The sequence below is a fragment of the Sinocyclocheilus anshuiensis genome, unplaced genomic scaffold (genome assembly GCF_001515605.1).
Source record: "Sinocyclocheilus anshuiensis isolate Anshui unplaced genomic scaffold, SAMN03320099.WGS_v1.1 scaffold687, whole genome shotgun sequence".
Classification (NCBI taxonomy): domain Eukaryota; kingdom Metazoa; phylum Chordata; class Actinopteri; order Cypriniformes; family Cyprinidae; genus Sinocyclocheilus; species Sinocyclocheilus anshuiensis.
The window spans coordinates 440,474-456,264 of record NW_015551096.1 but is presented as its reverse complement, the minus strand read 5'-3'; the positions used below and the strand labels follow the sequence as shown (position 1 = coordinate 456,264).

General features: G+C 39.6%; 2 protein-coding genes across 4 annotated transcripts in view; one reads left to right on the top strand and one right to left on the bottom strand.

Moving 5' to 3' along the window:
- Positions 1-1,707: 1,707 nt before the first annotated feature.
- Positions 1,708-10,185, top strand: LOC107662695 (cdc42-interacting protein 4 homolog). Its single transcript, XM_016452769.1, has 15 exons — positions 1,708-1,765; positions 2,932-2,995; positions 3,685-3,738; positions 3,896-4,043; positions 4,116-4,178; positions 5,345-5,449; positions 5,549-5,677; positions 5,769-5,915; positions 7,038-7,199; positions 7,388-7,411; positions 7,714-7,823; positions 8,747-8,879; positions 8,970-9,019; positions 9,175-9,305; positions 9,409-10,185. The coding sequence occupies exons 1-15, from the start codon at positions 1,708-1,710 to the stop codon at positions 9,549-9,551; spliced, it is 1,521 nt and encodes a 506-aa protein (XP_016308255.1). The 3' UTR covers positions 9,552-10,185.
- A 740-nt stretch (positions 10,186-10,925) lies between these two features.
- LOC107662707 (breast cancer anti-estrogen resistance protein 3-like) overlaps positions 10,926-15,791 on the bottom strand; it is a 19,491-nt gene continuing 14,625 nt past the window's right edge. For all 3 annotated transcript variants that reach the window (XM_016452777.1, XM_016452775.1, XM_016452776.1), the window contains 7 exons: positions 15,077-15,354; positions 14,515-14,862; positions 13,427-13,542; positions 13,168-13,339; positions 12,276-12,387; positions 12,021-12,206; positions 10,926-11,525 (listed from right to left, as the gene is read on the bottom strand). In XM_016452777.1, coding sequence (XP_016308263.1) covers positions 11,350-11,525; positions 12,021-12,206; positions 12,276-12,387; positions 13,168-13,339; positions 13,427-13,542; positions 14,515-14,862; positions 15,077-15,354 — 1,388 coding nt within the window. In that variant the 3' untranslated portion in view covers positions 10,926-11,349. The remainder of the gene's footprint in view (positions 11,526-12,020; positions 12,207-12,275; positions 12,388-13,167; positions 13,340-13,426; positions 13,543-14,514; positions 14,863-15,076; positions 15,355-15,791) is intronic.

Sequence of the window (15,791 nt, the reverse complement as noted above, 5' to 3'; positions counted from 1 at the left end):
TTAACAAAGAAACTACAACTTGCAATTCACAATTTCCTATTGCTGCAACACTGACAGAGGAATCAGATGCATAAATAAAAGAAATCACATGATGCTTTCAGTGATGGAGTTTATAATCGTTTATTTAATATTTTGTACATTAATGTTTTGAGCAATTTGATTTTTTTCATTATTCGTCAACTTTACGTTTTTAGAATCACTCAAATGTGTATTAATGGACTTTCTCTAATAGCTTGCTGATGACTTACTGGGCCGTCGTGACTTAATGGTTGGAGTTGGACGTGTAACCCAAAGGTCGCGGGTTCGAGTCTCGGTATTTAACATTATACCTAGATCAGATCAGTACATTTAGCAGTACATAGAATCATAAACCCTATGGTAAGTATAATAGGCATAAAAAAAAACGTAATTATTGGTCCCAAAAAACAAAAACAAAAGTATCATGAAAGAAATCAGAAATCCAATCCAAATGAACTTTTGGACCCTTGTATTTTTCCCGTTCATCATTCCATAGCTTGTCCCGCACCATACTCATGTCTGTTAGTACTCGGGAAATATTCCCTCCATCTGTATCATCTGCTGGAGAGAAAGCGCAACATTCCTCCCCAACTGTTACAAGCCACTCAATAAAGTTGAACTGAACCCAGATAGCACATGTACATCTCAAAGATTCTGGAAAGCATCAGCTGTGAACAAACATCTGATAAATGTCTTTAAAAAGTCAGTTTTACAAACATTCTAAACCATAAACATCTTAAAGGCATTTCCTCAATGTCCATGTAACATCTGACAGGAAGCATTTTAGAGATCCCTTACCCAGATTAACCATGGTTTTACTACAAACAAAACCAAAAGATATCATGGTTACTAAAGTTGAACCATGGGAACCACAAAAGCTGGGTTGCACTTACGGTATGGTATGCGCAAATGCAATCATTGCAGGAAAGATGATCGCGGGGAAATCCATGCAACATTCTGTAACAGTTACGCGGAAACACACACAGAACGCGTTATCTCTCAGTCATATGAAGCATATATGTGCTGTCATGAATATGTATTTCTCCTCATCGGATATTGTTCTCATGAATAATATCAGAGTTTGGGAAACTGCAGCGGGGCCAGTTTAGCCGGTGTTAATGGAGGAGCAGTTACATGAAATCCATTTAATGCAAGTCATGTCTCCAATATTCTCTGGACATTTGTAAAAGACAGAAGTTGCTATGAAAGCGTAATTTGATGGTTTCATGTACATTAATGTTAAGTAAATGAATGACTGCTCTGAATATTCTATTTTCATTTGTTGCATGCAGATGCGATTTGAGAATTCCATGTACATTAACTGTTCAGTGAATTAATAAAAGTAAATGAATGATTGTTCTGATAACACACGTGCTGTTTTGAGGTGTTTTGTTAATTGCAATTATTAAGCTAATAGTTTAAACATTTTACAAGTTATTCTCACGTTTGTCTGGATAAAAACATTTGCACATGCAATACATTGAAAAACATTAATATGGCAAAGACAGTCGGTTGAGGTTCAGTGGTACTAGTAGCCGTTAGTATTGACATTTTTGATCCAGTAGATGTCAGTACTATTACTGATCACAAACGCCTCTGTCATCATGCGATCATAAATATCTTCCATTTTGCCGGTGTTTTTTTTTTTTCTTAATGAAGTTTGACATTGCATTATATGTCAGAAGTCCAATGGAAACGAGCAGTGGTTCAGAAGCAGAAGCAGAGGTCACGGTACCTGTGAACTCAGGTGAAGTCCCCCCACAGTGACGAGAGAGCCGTGTCTCGAGGGGAAATCACAAAGACACGGGGTTACCTGATATTCATGGAAACACTCTGAGTCCACACAAACCTCCTTCAGGAGCTGAATTCGTTCTGGGACAGGCTGCAGTGGCTTTCTTTCTTTCTTTCGGACCTGTCAGAGATCATGGATTGGGGTTCAGATCTTTGGGTGAGTTTATTCTTTACTCGCGTGGTTTTCATGCGCTTCAGACTTTGGAGACTATTACGCTGATATCTTTTGAAGTGAAGGGCAGTCATGATTAACATTTTTTTATGATTTAAAAAGTATAGTTTACTTGTCCGAACTGACGTTATAACTATTAATTACATAAGCGCATACATTTATAATTAATGTACATTTCAAAAACTGTAGACAAAGGTGAAACAATGCGCAAAAACAATTTATTTGACATTTAAAAAGCAAAACACGTGTTTTTATGTTGATAATTTATGTAAATCCAACCATTGTGATCCAGAAAGTGTGCTAGTGATATTGAAACTAAGTCACAATTTAAATAAAAAGATAATTATAAAGTGATATAAATTATGTTTGCGTTAAAAAAGTTGGCTGCAGAACGCATTTCTTATTTTAAACGTCTATGAAGAAATTAAAAAATGTTTCCACACTGATTTTTTTATGTTTACCTATATTTATACTATTATTTATTCTTTAGGTCACGTGACAGTTTCACTGAGATTTCCTTTCTCTGTCTGGGGTTGTACTAGTGCAGGTTAAACTGGTTTAGGCACCACTGGTGTCTGATCATCTCTGAACAGCAGTAAAGACCAGACAAACTATTTCTGGTCTCCATTGCTTTGGAATGATTTCTGAACCAACAGGAAGTAGATCAGTGAGCTCACACACCTTCCTGTTAAATTAGATGCGTGTCTAATGAATAAGAGCTTAAATACAGACTCAACTAAGCGTACTATACAGTGGCGTGTGTGCCTACGTAACCATTTTAGCACAGTTAGGTTATAATATTTATAGTTAGCTGATTTTAAAAACAGTAGTGGTTGCAAGAATTTCTGCTGAAACCAAATGTATCATGTGACCCATCAGGTCGTCTTGTCGCTAGTGTGAAGTAGATCGACCCGTCAAGCTAGTTTGAGAGTTGCACGTGGGAAAAAGAGCGACACACTCGAAGTTTGTCAAAGAGAGAGCCGAGATCGAGCAGAATTACGCCAAACAGCTCAGGCAAGACTGGTTTGGGTTTGCACTGCATCAATCAGGGGTTTTCAGCCTTTGTGATGCCACAAACCCCTAAATATGATCATCTTCACTCGAGAGACTCCCATCCTGAAATTTGAATGGGAACAATGTATTTTCATAAATAAAGACCCAGTTAATACTGTAGAAAAAATAATATTATATGTATAAAATATATTTAGCCTTTTCTACTCACTATTGTGCTATAGTGTTAAATTTATTATTTCTTTTACATCAATTTTATTTATTCCAATATATTTTTATTTTTATTTATTTTAATAGTTTTAATAATTTATTTTTATAATACATTTTTTAGTTTAATCATATTATTATTATTTTTTTTTTTTGTACATTTTTTCTGTAAGCTTTTCTATAGACTCACATTGGCTCATGAATATTAATTAGGGCACAACACCGAACACAACATCATCGCCTCAATCCCTTCACTTTCCATCATCTTGTTTGTCAAATCGCCAGAAAGCTTGTCATATTATCATGCAAGTGTGACAGCAGTGTTTGGAAAACCTGTCATTATTATATATTATTATATTTTGTTTTTCTCATGTACACAATTAATTGTTTTAGTGTTGTTGATCTTGTGTTTTTGAAGTCCCCTGGTGCTCAGGGTTCACATGTTTCTCCTTGGTTTAACATGTTTTGTGTGTGTTTCCCTGAAGGACTCTGTCTAAGAAATATTCCAGACGGGGTGTCAAAGAAGATCAGGACACAAAGTGAGTCGATCAGGCATTAAACTCTGATATTGAGCCTCACTGCTGTCTGTCTGCAGCGCTGCTTCTCCACCGTTTCGAGTTTATTAGCTGGTGTTCTCACATCATGCGTGTGTCTCTCAGCCCTGAACGCGGCGTGTTGTTGACTGTGTTTCTGCAGGCCGAGCAATCAGCAGGCGTTTCAGGATGTGCTGAATCAGCTGAACGATTACGCGGCTCAGAGAGAGCAGCTCTCCGAGAGCATGACGCTGAGCATCTGTGTGGAGCTCAGCAGAAACCTGCAGGAGCTGCGACAGGAGCGCAAGAACGTGAGCCAGAGACCGAGCACTGATAAACCTCACCCGCAGGACATCTTCACAGTGTGCTTCTCTCTGTTGCAGCATCTCTGTGAGGTTAAGAAGGCTCAGCAGAACCTGGAGAGCAGCTCTAAACTGCTGGAGACTGTGAGTGAATGTGTTATTACAGTGTTGAACTGAAAAATAGTTTGTATTGCTCTTTTCAATTACTTTCTAATTTAGTTTTAGCTGGTTTCCTCTAATTGCATTTTAGTTTTGCACATGGTTATTGTTGTTAACTGAAACTAACAACATAGAAAACAGTTTAGCTAATTGAAATGAAATAAGCATGATCTGAAATAAAATATGAAAACACTTAAATCAATTTTTTTTATTTAGTTGACAATACAGTATTTCTCATTTTCATTTAGTTTAACATGCTATACTACCATAAAAAAAATGACAATGATCAAACTATAACTCATTATAATTAATAAAAATGAGGATAATTAAGTAAACACAGCTGGAAACAAATGATGAACTAATCAGGGAGCCTAATGGAAACAGGAAGGACCAAATAAAGAAACAGAAACAGGGGCAAAACATGACACAGACAGTCCATGATCCTGACAATCACTGGTTTTGCGGTAGTATTTAACATTTTTAAGTTGAATTATGTCAGTTTAGTATGTTTAATGGTATGAAGACAAGTTATGAAAATAATAGGTTATTGAAATATTTGCAATATAATTTGGATGGAAAAACTAAAACTAATTAGTTTATGCTCCTTTTTATTTTAATTTAGTTCATTTAGGAGTCATAAAAATGGTTTAGTTTAAAATGTAGCCAAATATAAAACAGAAACATGCACAACACAGCATTTAATATGATATGCAACAATCATGAGTAACTGATCGATTTATTTCTTATCATTTATATGTGTTAATGAAGTGAGCTGTAACATTTAAGACTTTTACAGTATACTCTGGATCAAACTCATTTTTTGCACATTTGTATTTTATTTGAGTTCATTTTGAGTCATGGAAATGTATTTTAGTTTTTCCAATCATGTTAGGTTTTTTTTTTTCAGTCAACAAGAATGTTTTCATTTAAATTTTCTAATAATGTTAAAAACTGTAATTCAGACTGGATACACAAAAACACAACCGCATCCATCACAGCACCTGATCTGATCATGACTGATGGACTTTTCTTATTGTTTATATACGTTTGAAGTAATAAAGAGGGCAACACATTTGAAACAGTTACAGTGTACTGTGGATCAATAGCTAAAGCTAATTTATGCTCATTTCTTTTGATTGTGTTCCATCCAGAGTAAGAAGCGTTTTGAGAAGGAATGGAGAGAAGCAGAGAAGGCCAATCAGCAGACAGAGAAAGTCCAGCTGGATGCCAACGCCACGAGAGCAGACGTGGAGAAGGTACAGACTCCTTCAACACACATACTTACATTTCATGCATCATGGGTAACAGACGCTGTGTGTGTGTGTGTGTGTGTGTGTGTGTGTGTGTATGTTTAGGCCAAACAGCACGCTCACCTCCGCGTGCACTTAGCCGACGAGTGTAAGAACGATTACGCTTCACAGCTGCAGAAATACAACAATGAACAGAACAACTTCTACCACTCAGAGATCCCGTCTGTGTATAAGGTGCGTCATGGTCTGCTTTCATCAGCGAGATCATCAGCCTGACTGGAATATTATGAGCTCTACTTCCTGTCTGTCTGTCTGTCGCTCACAGAAGCTGCAGGAAATGGAGGAGCGGCGCATCAGATTGTTAGCTGACGGTTACGTGCAGTTCTCTGAAACTGAGAAGAACGTCCTGCCCAACATCAACAAGTGTTTGGACGCCATCAGCTCCACTGGGAGGAACATCAATGAGAAACAAGTGTGTATACACACACTCACACAAACACACACACACACACACACACTCACTCTCTCACTCTCTCACTCACTCACACACACGCACACGCACACGCACACACAGACACAGACACAGACACAGACACACACACACACGCGCACACACACACAGACACTCACACAGACACTCAGACACACACACTCACACACAGACACAGACACACACACAGACACATACACACACAGACACAGACACACACACACACACACACTCACACACACACACACATATCAGATTTCCTTGTAGTTTGCATGGAAAGATCACGGTTCATGTTGAAGTTGATGAGCACTGACAGTAGTTTGACAGGAGCTGCAGGAATGTGTGCGTGTGGTCATGTGACTGTACATCATTCCACTCTCATGTGTGTTCACTTCTCTCCACTTCATAAGTTCATATTTACTGATGTAGTTACTGTTTTTTAATCAAATTGATCAGTATAAATTGATAAAAATAAATAACTTTATTTAAATATTTAAATACATTCCTTAGCCATCTTCAAGAATCGTCTAAAAACACATTTCTTCCATCTTTATTTGACCCTCTAACTCTAGCACTCTCTATTCTAATTCTATTCTATTCTTTAAAAAAATGCTCTATTCTTTTTCTATTCTATGTTTTCTTTTTATTGATTATATAATTTAAAAAAAAACTTGCTACGTGTACTGCGGTAAGCTAACTGAGACTTGTTATAGCACTGCTCTTTTGTTGGTTTTGATTGCTGCTATTGTCCTCATTTGTAAGTCACTTTGGATAAGAGCATCTGCTAAATGACTAAATGTAAATACATTTGATTAAATGACTTTTGACTGTAGGCTTTGGTGTCTTGACTGATCTGAGCACAGTTTGAGACGTCACTGAGATCTCTGAAACCCTAGACACATGTGAGATCGCTGGGCTCTTGTTCTCAGGAGAAACATCTGATCTGAGGAGCAGGAGATTCAGCCTTTGATCTCTGTTTTGCTGAAACAGCTGAGACATTAAGGATCTACTGTGTGATTTCTCATCCCTGCGCTGTATGAAGAATAACTACATGTTAGAAGGACACTGTGGTTTGCCGCACTGATGTGGTGTTTGTGTGTGTAGGACACTCTGGCTCTTATAGAGCAGTATAGATCAGGCGCGGCGCCTCCTGCTGACGTGGAGTTTGAGGATTACAGTCAGGGAGTCAAAGCTGCTGCATCTGACAACACTACGACACACCTGCCGAAAGTCCGCATCAAACAGCTGTTCCACAAGAAAAACAAGGTGCACACACACACACACAGCCCGAGTACTGCAGTAATTACTGTAAACCATCATCACACCGGCCACAGATTAGAACATGGTGAAATAGAGCTAGCACTGGAATCATTATGACATGTACAGTGTATATATGATGTATGTATTTGTAAATATATGTGAACTTACGTTTGTGCATGTGTTAGAATTTTCAGGTGACGTCTTCTGATAAAAACACGGTGAGCAGCTTTATGCATGACGTTTCATTTTTTATTTTGTGAACAAATTTGTGTTTGAAATCTGCATACAGATGTGTCACAAACAAATCATGACTCATCAGTAAGTTTCATATTAACATTTGTTCTAGTCGGGGTTGATGTAAGATTAGAGTATCAGAATCTTTGTTAAGAGTATGTACTCTAGCAGTCAGTCTGAGTGTTTAGTGTGTGGAGTATTGATGTGTGTGTGTGTGTGTGTGTGTGTGTGTGTGTGTGCGTATGTGTCTGTCTGCATGTCTGTGTGTGTGTGTGTGTGTGTGAAGCCGTCTTCGCTGGAGGATCTCTCTCGTCTCCCTCCGGATCAGAGAAGGAGACGTCTGCAGGAGAAGTTCGATGACATCCAGAAGGAGCTGCAGAGAGAGACGGAGCAGAGGTACATCAGCACACCTATAACTTCACGTTTCCATGACTACAGCCTCACTAACTAATCCTGTTTCCATGACCATAAATGCACTAACTGATCCCGTTTCCATTACTACAGTAGAGTTACACTAACTGAGCAAGTTTCCATGACTACAGCTGCACTAACTAGTCCTGTTTCCATGACTACAGATGCACTAACTGATCCCGTTCCCATGACTGCAGATGCACTAACTGATCCTGTTTCCATGACTACAGATGCACTAACTGATCCTGTTTCCATGACTACAGATGCACTAACTGATCCTGTTTCCATGACTACAGATGCACTAAGGCCGTGTTCACACTGTAAAGTTTAAAGAGTGATACCCACATTTAAATACAGGAGTGAATCTCTCAATTGTGATGATTGACACCATGGTAACCATAACAACGTTCAGGCATCTCATGCATTTGATATCTATTTTTGAGCAAAGTAATATTACAGTGACCAAAGACTCTTGTGAAACCCGGTTTCACAGACAAGGCTTAAGCTAGTCCCAGACTAAAATGCGTGTTTGAGCTGTCTCAACTGAAAATATCTTGCTCTGACATATCTTAAAATATGTCAGTGTCATTGTTCTGTGTCAAGATGCACACCTGTAATGTTTTCTTCTAAGGCATTTTTGTAAAAGTTGCTTAAATATCTTAATTTAACTAAGGTCTAGTCCTGGCTTAAGCTAAGTCCTGTTTGTGAAACCGGGCCATTATGTTCGGAGATTTTTAACTAAACCACCGTCGACAGAGCCGTCGTGCTGAAGTGCTCTTGAAGGGTTGCCATGTCCACTTATTATTATAAGCAACACTTTCTGTGACGACAGAAACTAGCAGATCCTAAGAATCCTGCCGTTCACATTGACACTTTTACACACGTCTGTCTGTCTGTCGATCTGTCAGCGAGGCTATGATGAAGATGAAGGGTGTTTATGAGCAGAACTCTCAGCTTGGAGATCCGTCCAGCCTTCAGCCTCAGATCATACAAACCGCTCATAACATCGCCAAACTGAGAGGAGAGCTCAATAAATACCAGGTACACACACACACACACACACACACAGACACACACACACACACACACGTCTAGCATTTACACACATGTAAACACACGTGTGTTCTGCAGGTTCAGCTCACTGAAGCCGGCGGTGGGACGCTGCAACACTATCCCGCCAGGTTGGTCCATCAGCAAACACATCTGTCTTCATGTGGGATTGTGTGTGTTTTGAAAACATTTTCATGATCACCAAACTCTCCTGAAGATCACTGGTTTGACCTGAGATGTTTGTTTACATCCTAGTATGATTTTAACCGGTTTAATGTGTGTGTAGTTCAGAGTACATCACCGTGCTGAGTGAGTCCAGCGTGTCTCCGTCAGAGAACATCTATGAATGTGAATTTGATGAGGACTTTGACATTGACGTGCCCATCGGTCAGTGCACAGCACTCTATGACTTTGACGGTGAGCTGTTCTCTTTTGTGCACTTTGTCACTTTTAACGTTCAGTGGACAGTCAGATCCATCTGTCCGGCCTCCCCGTGAGCATCTGTGTGTGTGTGTTTCAGGCGGCAGCGAAGGCGCCGTGAGCATGCATGTGGGCGAGCAGCTGAGTCTGATGCAGGAGGATCAGGGCGACGGCTGGGTCCGAGTACAGAGGGCCAATGGAGACGTGGGATACGTGCCGGCGTCCTACATCCAGATCATCTGATCGCACCTGCAGCCAGCATCAGAAACAGCTGATAGCGTGTTTCACAGGAGTGTGAGCTGTGCTCATCTGACTCCATCAACTCTAGTGCTTTTATGTCACAGGGAGTGTTTTCACGTTTTTCATGTTGCACTTTTTGATTTCTTTCTTTTCTGTCAGCATGCATTATGCTGCTTCTGGTGATTTTCTGCACATCTGTAGTTTTAAAATGGATTTTAGTTGTCTTTTTCTATTGTGTTTGTCTACTGTTGCACGCCTTTTGTATCGCATTGTTGTAACTTCATGATGCATAATTACAGTCCATTGTGTCCAAATGTGTGCTGATTGATTGGTGTATTTATTTTAAAGATCCATTCAACCCAAAAACGATAATTATAATGATATCTATATTAGTGTTCACACCAACATATCATTCTGTTTATTGGTATAAGTGCGTCTGTCACTTTAAATGCTTGAGCAGCCACAAAGACCAACAGTCAAGGTCAGACTTTTCATTAAATAATATATTACATTTCAATTTGATCATAAACTCCAAGAACACTTGGAAAATATAACTTTTGTTGCGTGGGATCATTTCTGTTATATGATGTGGGTGTCATTCTGTGTCATTATATGGATGAGCGCGAATGGGACTTTTCTTTAAATTTCTCCATTTATGGTCCAAAAATGAAGTCTGTTTATGAAGTCTGCCGCTTTTACTGCTCGAGGTCTTTATTAAAGATGGATTCTGTTTGGCTGTCAGTGTTCTTATCGTTTATCGGCTGGACAAAAGCTTTCTGGAAGTGATTCCAATGATATCGTTCCTCAGTGTGAGGTGTGTGGTTATAGTTGTGTGGACCTCATTCTCATTGAATTATAATGATTATTTCAACTTTACACTCATTGTTCTTGGTGTGAATGGGCCTTAAGGTATTTAAAGTTTGGATTTTAAATTCAAACTCGAGAATGTTAAAACACGGTACTGTAATCTTGTTCTTTGCTTCAGTTGTGAGTGTGTGCAGGCTTCAGATCAGATGTGATGGTGAGTTTGTAGATTTGAGATGTGCAGCAGCTGTTTTGGTGTTTGTCTCCCTCTGCCGGCTGCACACAACAATCTGGCAATATTTTCATTTAAAGCGAAACGAATTTCACTCTGTTTACGTTTGTACTTTTTCCAGGGCTTCCTCTGTGTGTGAATTAATTGGTTAAGTTTTATTACACCAAAATGTATTAACTCGCTATTTTTTTTCTTATATTTTTGCTTATTTTTCACTTTTGACTTTATTCAGTCCCATCCTGCCCTTTCCAGCTCATTGAATATGCTGTTTACCCAATCCTGACTATAATATGAAAGTAAATCAGGTTGTGATGCTGTTTCATGTTGACTGTAAACTAAACAGGCTCAGTTTGATATATTAATTTCCATTTTAATCCATTAAGAAACTAAAATATATTATTTCCATATAAACGGTCACAAAAAGATTCAGGTGAGAGAAAGCATGTCTCTGAATTTAACCATACAGATTTGGCATATTTCGCTCAAGTGTGAACAATCACAGCTTTAAAACGTCGTCATCATCACTGTACAAACTGAAGGTGAAGTGTTAAAACATTGAATTTTATAACAGACGATTTGGTCAGTTACATGTGCCACTAGTGTCAGAGAATCGACACACTTCATCTTTACAACAGCATCGTGTCTGAAAGTCCTTTATCATTTCATGGTGCTTTAGCTTGGAGAGCCTTTGTGGTCTTTTTTAACTCAGATGTGGGAACGTTCAGAAGGCCATATCCTCAGCCGCCAGCAGGGGCGCTGAAGAGCTCAAACCTCAGCGCTCCCGTCCGGTTCCAGTTTGTTGGAGAGGACCGTGAGGATCCTGTCGAATTTGGCGTAGCGCTCCTTGTGGTCGGCCTTGGTGCCCATTTGTCCCCAGAAGAGCCGAAGGGCAAACTCGGTCTGAAACACCTCCAGCAGCTCCGGGATTGGCTCCCATCCGGCTGGGGGCAGAGAGTGACAGGTCAGTCGGCCAATCAGAGCTTCATAATGCTTTGCATGCATGTTTGCCAGCGTCGCCAGTTTGGGGATTTTGTCACCAAATTTAGCTACTTTCTCATTGTTGCAACTTTTAATGAATTTTTTTTGGGGGGGGGGGTTGTCGTAATGCTTGCGACAATATTTGCAATATTTAAACATTTTTGGAGTTAACAAACATACAAAAACAAGAAAAACATTCTGTAGCTTCTAACTTTCTGAGTTTTACATGTAGCCTAAATTATGTCATGAATATGCAAATCATACATTTAGCTACTTTCCGAGCACATTGTAAAAAAAATAAGTTGTAATAAAACAAAGATTACTCAGATTGTGTTTTACAAGAAAACACTATTTCAGTCTTTTTACTTTAAAATGTAATATTTAATTCAATGTGTTACTCGCTGTTTCTTTTTAATTATTTGTGGAAATGTTTCTAGCAGTTTCTGAGAAAAGCTCACCAGAGAGCAGGCCGTGAGCGTGTTGCGTGCAGTCGTTAGCGTGTAGCGCGGCGTTGCGTGCCGACTGCAGCAGGTTGTAGAGCAGCTGGCAGCCTCTGTCGGTGGACTCCACGCTGTCCTCGCCCTCCATCAGCCTCAGCAGCGGCTCCATGTGCGGCAGAGACAGCGGCCCCGACACCACGGCGTCTATCACACACAACACTCGTTGGAAACTCACTCAGCGTCCACACCAGACAGCTCATGACAAACACTCACCGTCGCCCTCATTCAGGGATTTCATGAAGGGCTTGAGACTCTTTTCAAACTTCACTGCACTGTCGGTGTGACTGCGCCTCAGCGCCCTCCACGTCATCTCCAACCTCACCACCTGTGATATTATTCATATATTAAACATTAAAATCATAGAAAGAATATTGTTTTTTCATGCATTGGTCATTTTTGAGATTTTGGCTTTTCATAACATGTGGAAAGAAAACATCCAAAATACATTTTAGGTGTTTATTTTAATACAGTTTCTCTATTTGCATCCGTCGATTTTAAATATAATACATATATTTTAAAGTTTATTTTCTCTAATTCAGCAGCACTTATATACTAACATTCACACTGATTTAGACAACATTTTACCCCTACAACATGGTGAAAGTGCTTATATTTAAAGGTTGTGAGTTTTTTCTCCACTTCAGCAGAACTTACATACACCAAAACGTAGTGTTATATTCATCTCTATATTCTGAAGGTTTTTACTGAGGGGTTTGTTCATATTTCATTCACACTGATTTATATAACACTTTATTCCTAAAAACAAGGTGAAAACATATTTTTGTCTGTCTGGTGACAGTATTTTCTGATTTATGGAGTGATAAAAATAAAAATCCAAAATCCCCTCTGTAAAATCCTTTAACTCTAATATGACAACATAATCTTGTCCAATCTTCAGATTAATATTTTGTGAATTAATGCAAATTAGTGCGTATTAGATAATGCCTCATTTGGATATTTAGACCTAGAATAGTTTGAAATTCTTAGTGTAGTCAGTCAACTGGTGAAGTATGGTGATAACTATAAGTTACAATTTCATCCTATGCTTTAATATATTATTTAAAATGACTATTATTATTGCATTTGAACTGAGTGTAGGAGGTACCTGCGGCAGCTCCAGCGCTTTCATGACGGCGGAGAAGGCGTACAGGTCGTGTGTGGTGTTGCGCAGCTCCTGTGCCAGCTGGATGATCCTGTGCAGCACCGTCGCCCGCTGACCCACTGTCCCAGAACAGCCCAGAAGATCCACCGCCACACCCAGAGCCAGAGTGTGATGCCTGATGGGGAATCACAGCATGACATCATCACGCGTCACATGACAACAGCATCAGCATCAGCATCCGCATCGTCACGGCAGCACACACCTCTCCAGCAGGTCCTGTCTGAGCTGGCCTCCGTGTGGCAGCGTGATGAGCTCCAGACCGGTTTCCACTCCCATGATCCTCTTCTGCTCCACCGTCACCCCTGTGACCCGAGCCACCTGAGGCAGACAGAGGCTCATGACACGTGTGTGTTATTTTAGTATTATTTATGACCTATTATAGTTTTTATTAATATTTTGTGTGATGATCTTCCTCAGTATTTTTGCCTTGTTTTCCAGTACAAATATCTAAACATTCTTAAACCAAGATACATTTACTGGAGCTACAAAATGACTTTAGGTGCTAAGTTTTATTTTATGAAAAACGTATGCTTAAAATGAGAAAAAAATATCTGCCAATGCGGTCAGAAAATAAACACAGTTCAAAGGGAAAACAAGATACTTTTTCACCATCTGCTCTTGTTTTAAGCATAAACTCACATAATTTTGATAGATTTCACAGAAAACAAGATTTAATATCATTAATTTTCCTTATCAAGTAAATGTATCTTGATTTTAGCGTTTTTAGGTATTTGTAATCAGTTTTTTAATTTATTTATTAAAAATTCATTTTGATTTTAATTAAAATTTTAGTAGTTGTGTCATTTTATTAGTTTGGTTTATTACTACTATTTGATTTAATTATTTTAGTTGAAAATAATTAGAAAATATGATTTTCTAGCTTAGTATTTTTGTCTTGTTTTCCAGTACAAATATCTAAACATTCTTAAAGTAAGATACACTTACTTGACAAGCAAAATTACTTAAAATATTTATTATTTCTAATCTAGATATTCAGAAAACTTAAACTTAATATAAAATGGAATTAAAGGTTATTTTTCCAATTCTTTTTCTTTTGTTTTAAGCAAACTCGATTTTGATCAGTTTTTCAGAAAACAAGATCTATCCTAAGTCATGAGATCTATCTTAATATCTTAAGTCAATTTGATGTTTCATAATTTAAGAATGTTTGCATATATTTGTAATAAATTTCATTTAGTTTAAGTTATGTTTCTTTTATTTCAGCTGCATCTCAATTAACATAAGTTTAAAATCGCTTTAGTGAGTGATGATAACCCTGGCGTGTGGTACCTGGCAGTTGACGCTGAGCATGTGCAGCGCGGTGGTCCTGGCGTCGGTGCGCGTCAGCAGCTCTTTGACCTTCAGCAGGACACTCTGATCCAGTGGACGGTTGTTATCCGGCAGCAGGAGCGAGCGGAACTCATCCAGACGGAAACATGATGTGGTCTGAGTCAGCGGCCGCTCGAAACGCCACTCGCGCTCGTCCTCCTTGATCCTCTCGCTCTCCCTGCACTCCTCCTCCAGCTTCTGCGCCTCCAGGAAGCCAAAGCTGGTCTCGGTGAGACGCGCGCGGCTGGTCCATCGCTCCTGAGCGCGGAGACGCGCCGCGTGACCTTTGGGCAACATGCTGACGGGGACCTACAAGAGGTTTCTTGGGTTAATGAATATTTTTCAAACTGAATGCAAAAGTTTTGCAAACAAATGCAAAAGCATTTTTCCTCTCATCTTATATTTTTTTCTATTACTGTATACCCAATGATACAACTAGACCAGAGTTTGGTCAAGTACATGGGCTTGGTTTTGAAGTCATGTTGACTTTAGACGTGCATGTCATGTGCTCGTGAACTCTCACCTGTGGCACCAGCTCACTGTAGAGGCCGCCAGGATCAGACTCCGCGCTGGATTGGGATTGAGCCGGGGTGAGAACGATGGAGATCCGCAGCGGTTTGGGAGGCTCTCGAGAATGCAGCTGTCCATCAGAGCCGTGCAGAGGAGAGCCGCTGAGACTCGACAGGCTGGGCGGAGCGGCACAGGAAGCGGCTGGGCTGAGAACGGGCTCACTTCCTGTGCGGAACACCGGGGATATGGGGGCGGGGCTGGACTCCTGTGACGGACAGCTCTGAGGGACACCTGCACAACATGAACGAATCACTCTGTGTGACAATCAGGTCTCAGATCAGTTTTTAAACATGTTCACACGTGTGTGTGTGTGTGTGTGTGCACGTTTTTGTGACAAATGAGGACATAAATTTGTATAATGACAAAGGTATGACATAGGTATTACAAGGAGAAGGTGACTTTTCAGGACATTACCCCATGTCCCCACTTTTCAAAACGCTTATAAATCACACAGAATGGAGTGTATTGAAAATCTGAAATAGCAGAAAGTTTCCTGTAAGGGGTAGGTTTAGGGGTAGGGTTGGTGTAGGGCAATAGAATATACGGTCTGTACAGTATAAAAACCATTACGCCTATGGGATGTCCCCACTTTTCACAAAAACAAACCTGTGTGTGTGTGTGTGTGTGTGTGTGTGTGATGTGGCGGCTTGAAGCATTTGTTGGGGGGA

What these genes read in the sequence shown, in the direction of transcription:
- LOC107662695 (XM_016452769.1), top strand. Translation starts at nt 1,708, where the DNA reads ATGGAAACGAGCAGTGGTTCAGAAGCAGAAGCAGAGGTCACGGTACCT. An exon ending in GCTCTAAACTGCTGGAGACT is followed by an intron (nt 4,179 to 5,344) that starts GTGAGTGAATGT and finishes TGTTCCATCCAG; the next exon opens with AGTAAGAAGCGTTTTGAGAA. An exon ending in AGATCCCGTCTGTGTATAAG is followed by an intron (nt 5,678 to 5,768) that starts GTGCGTCATGGT and finishes TGTCGCTCACAG; the next exon opens with AAGCTGCAGGAAATGGAGGA.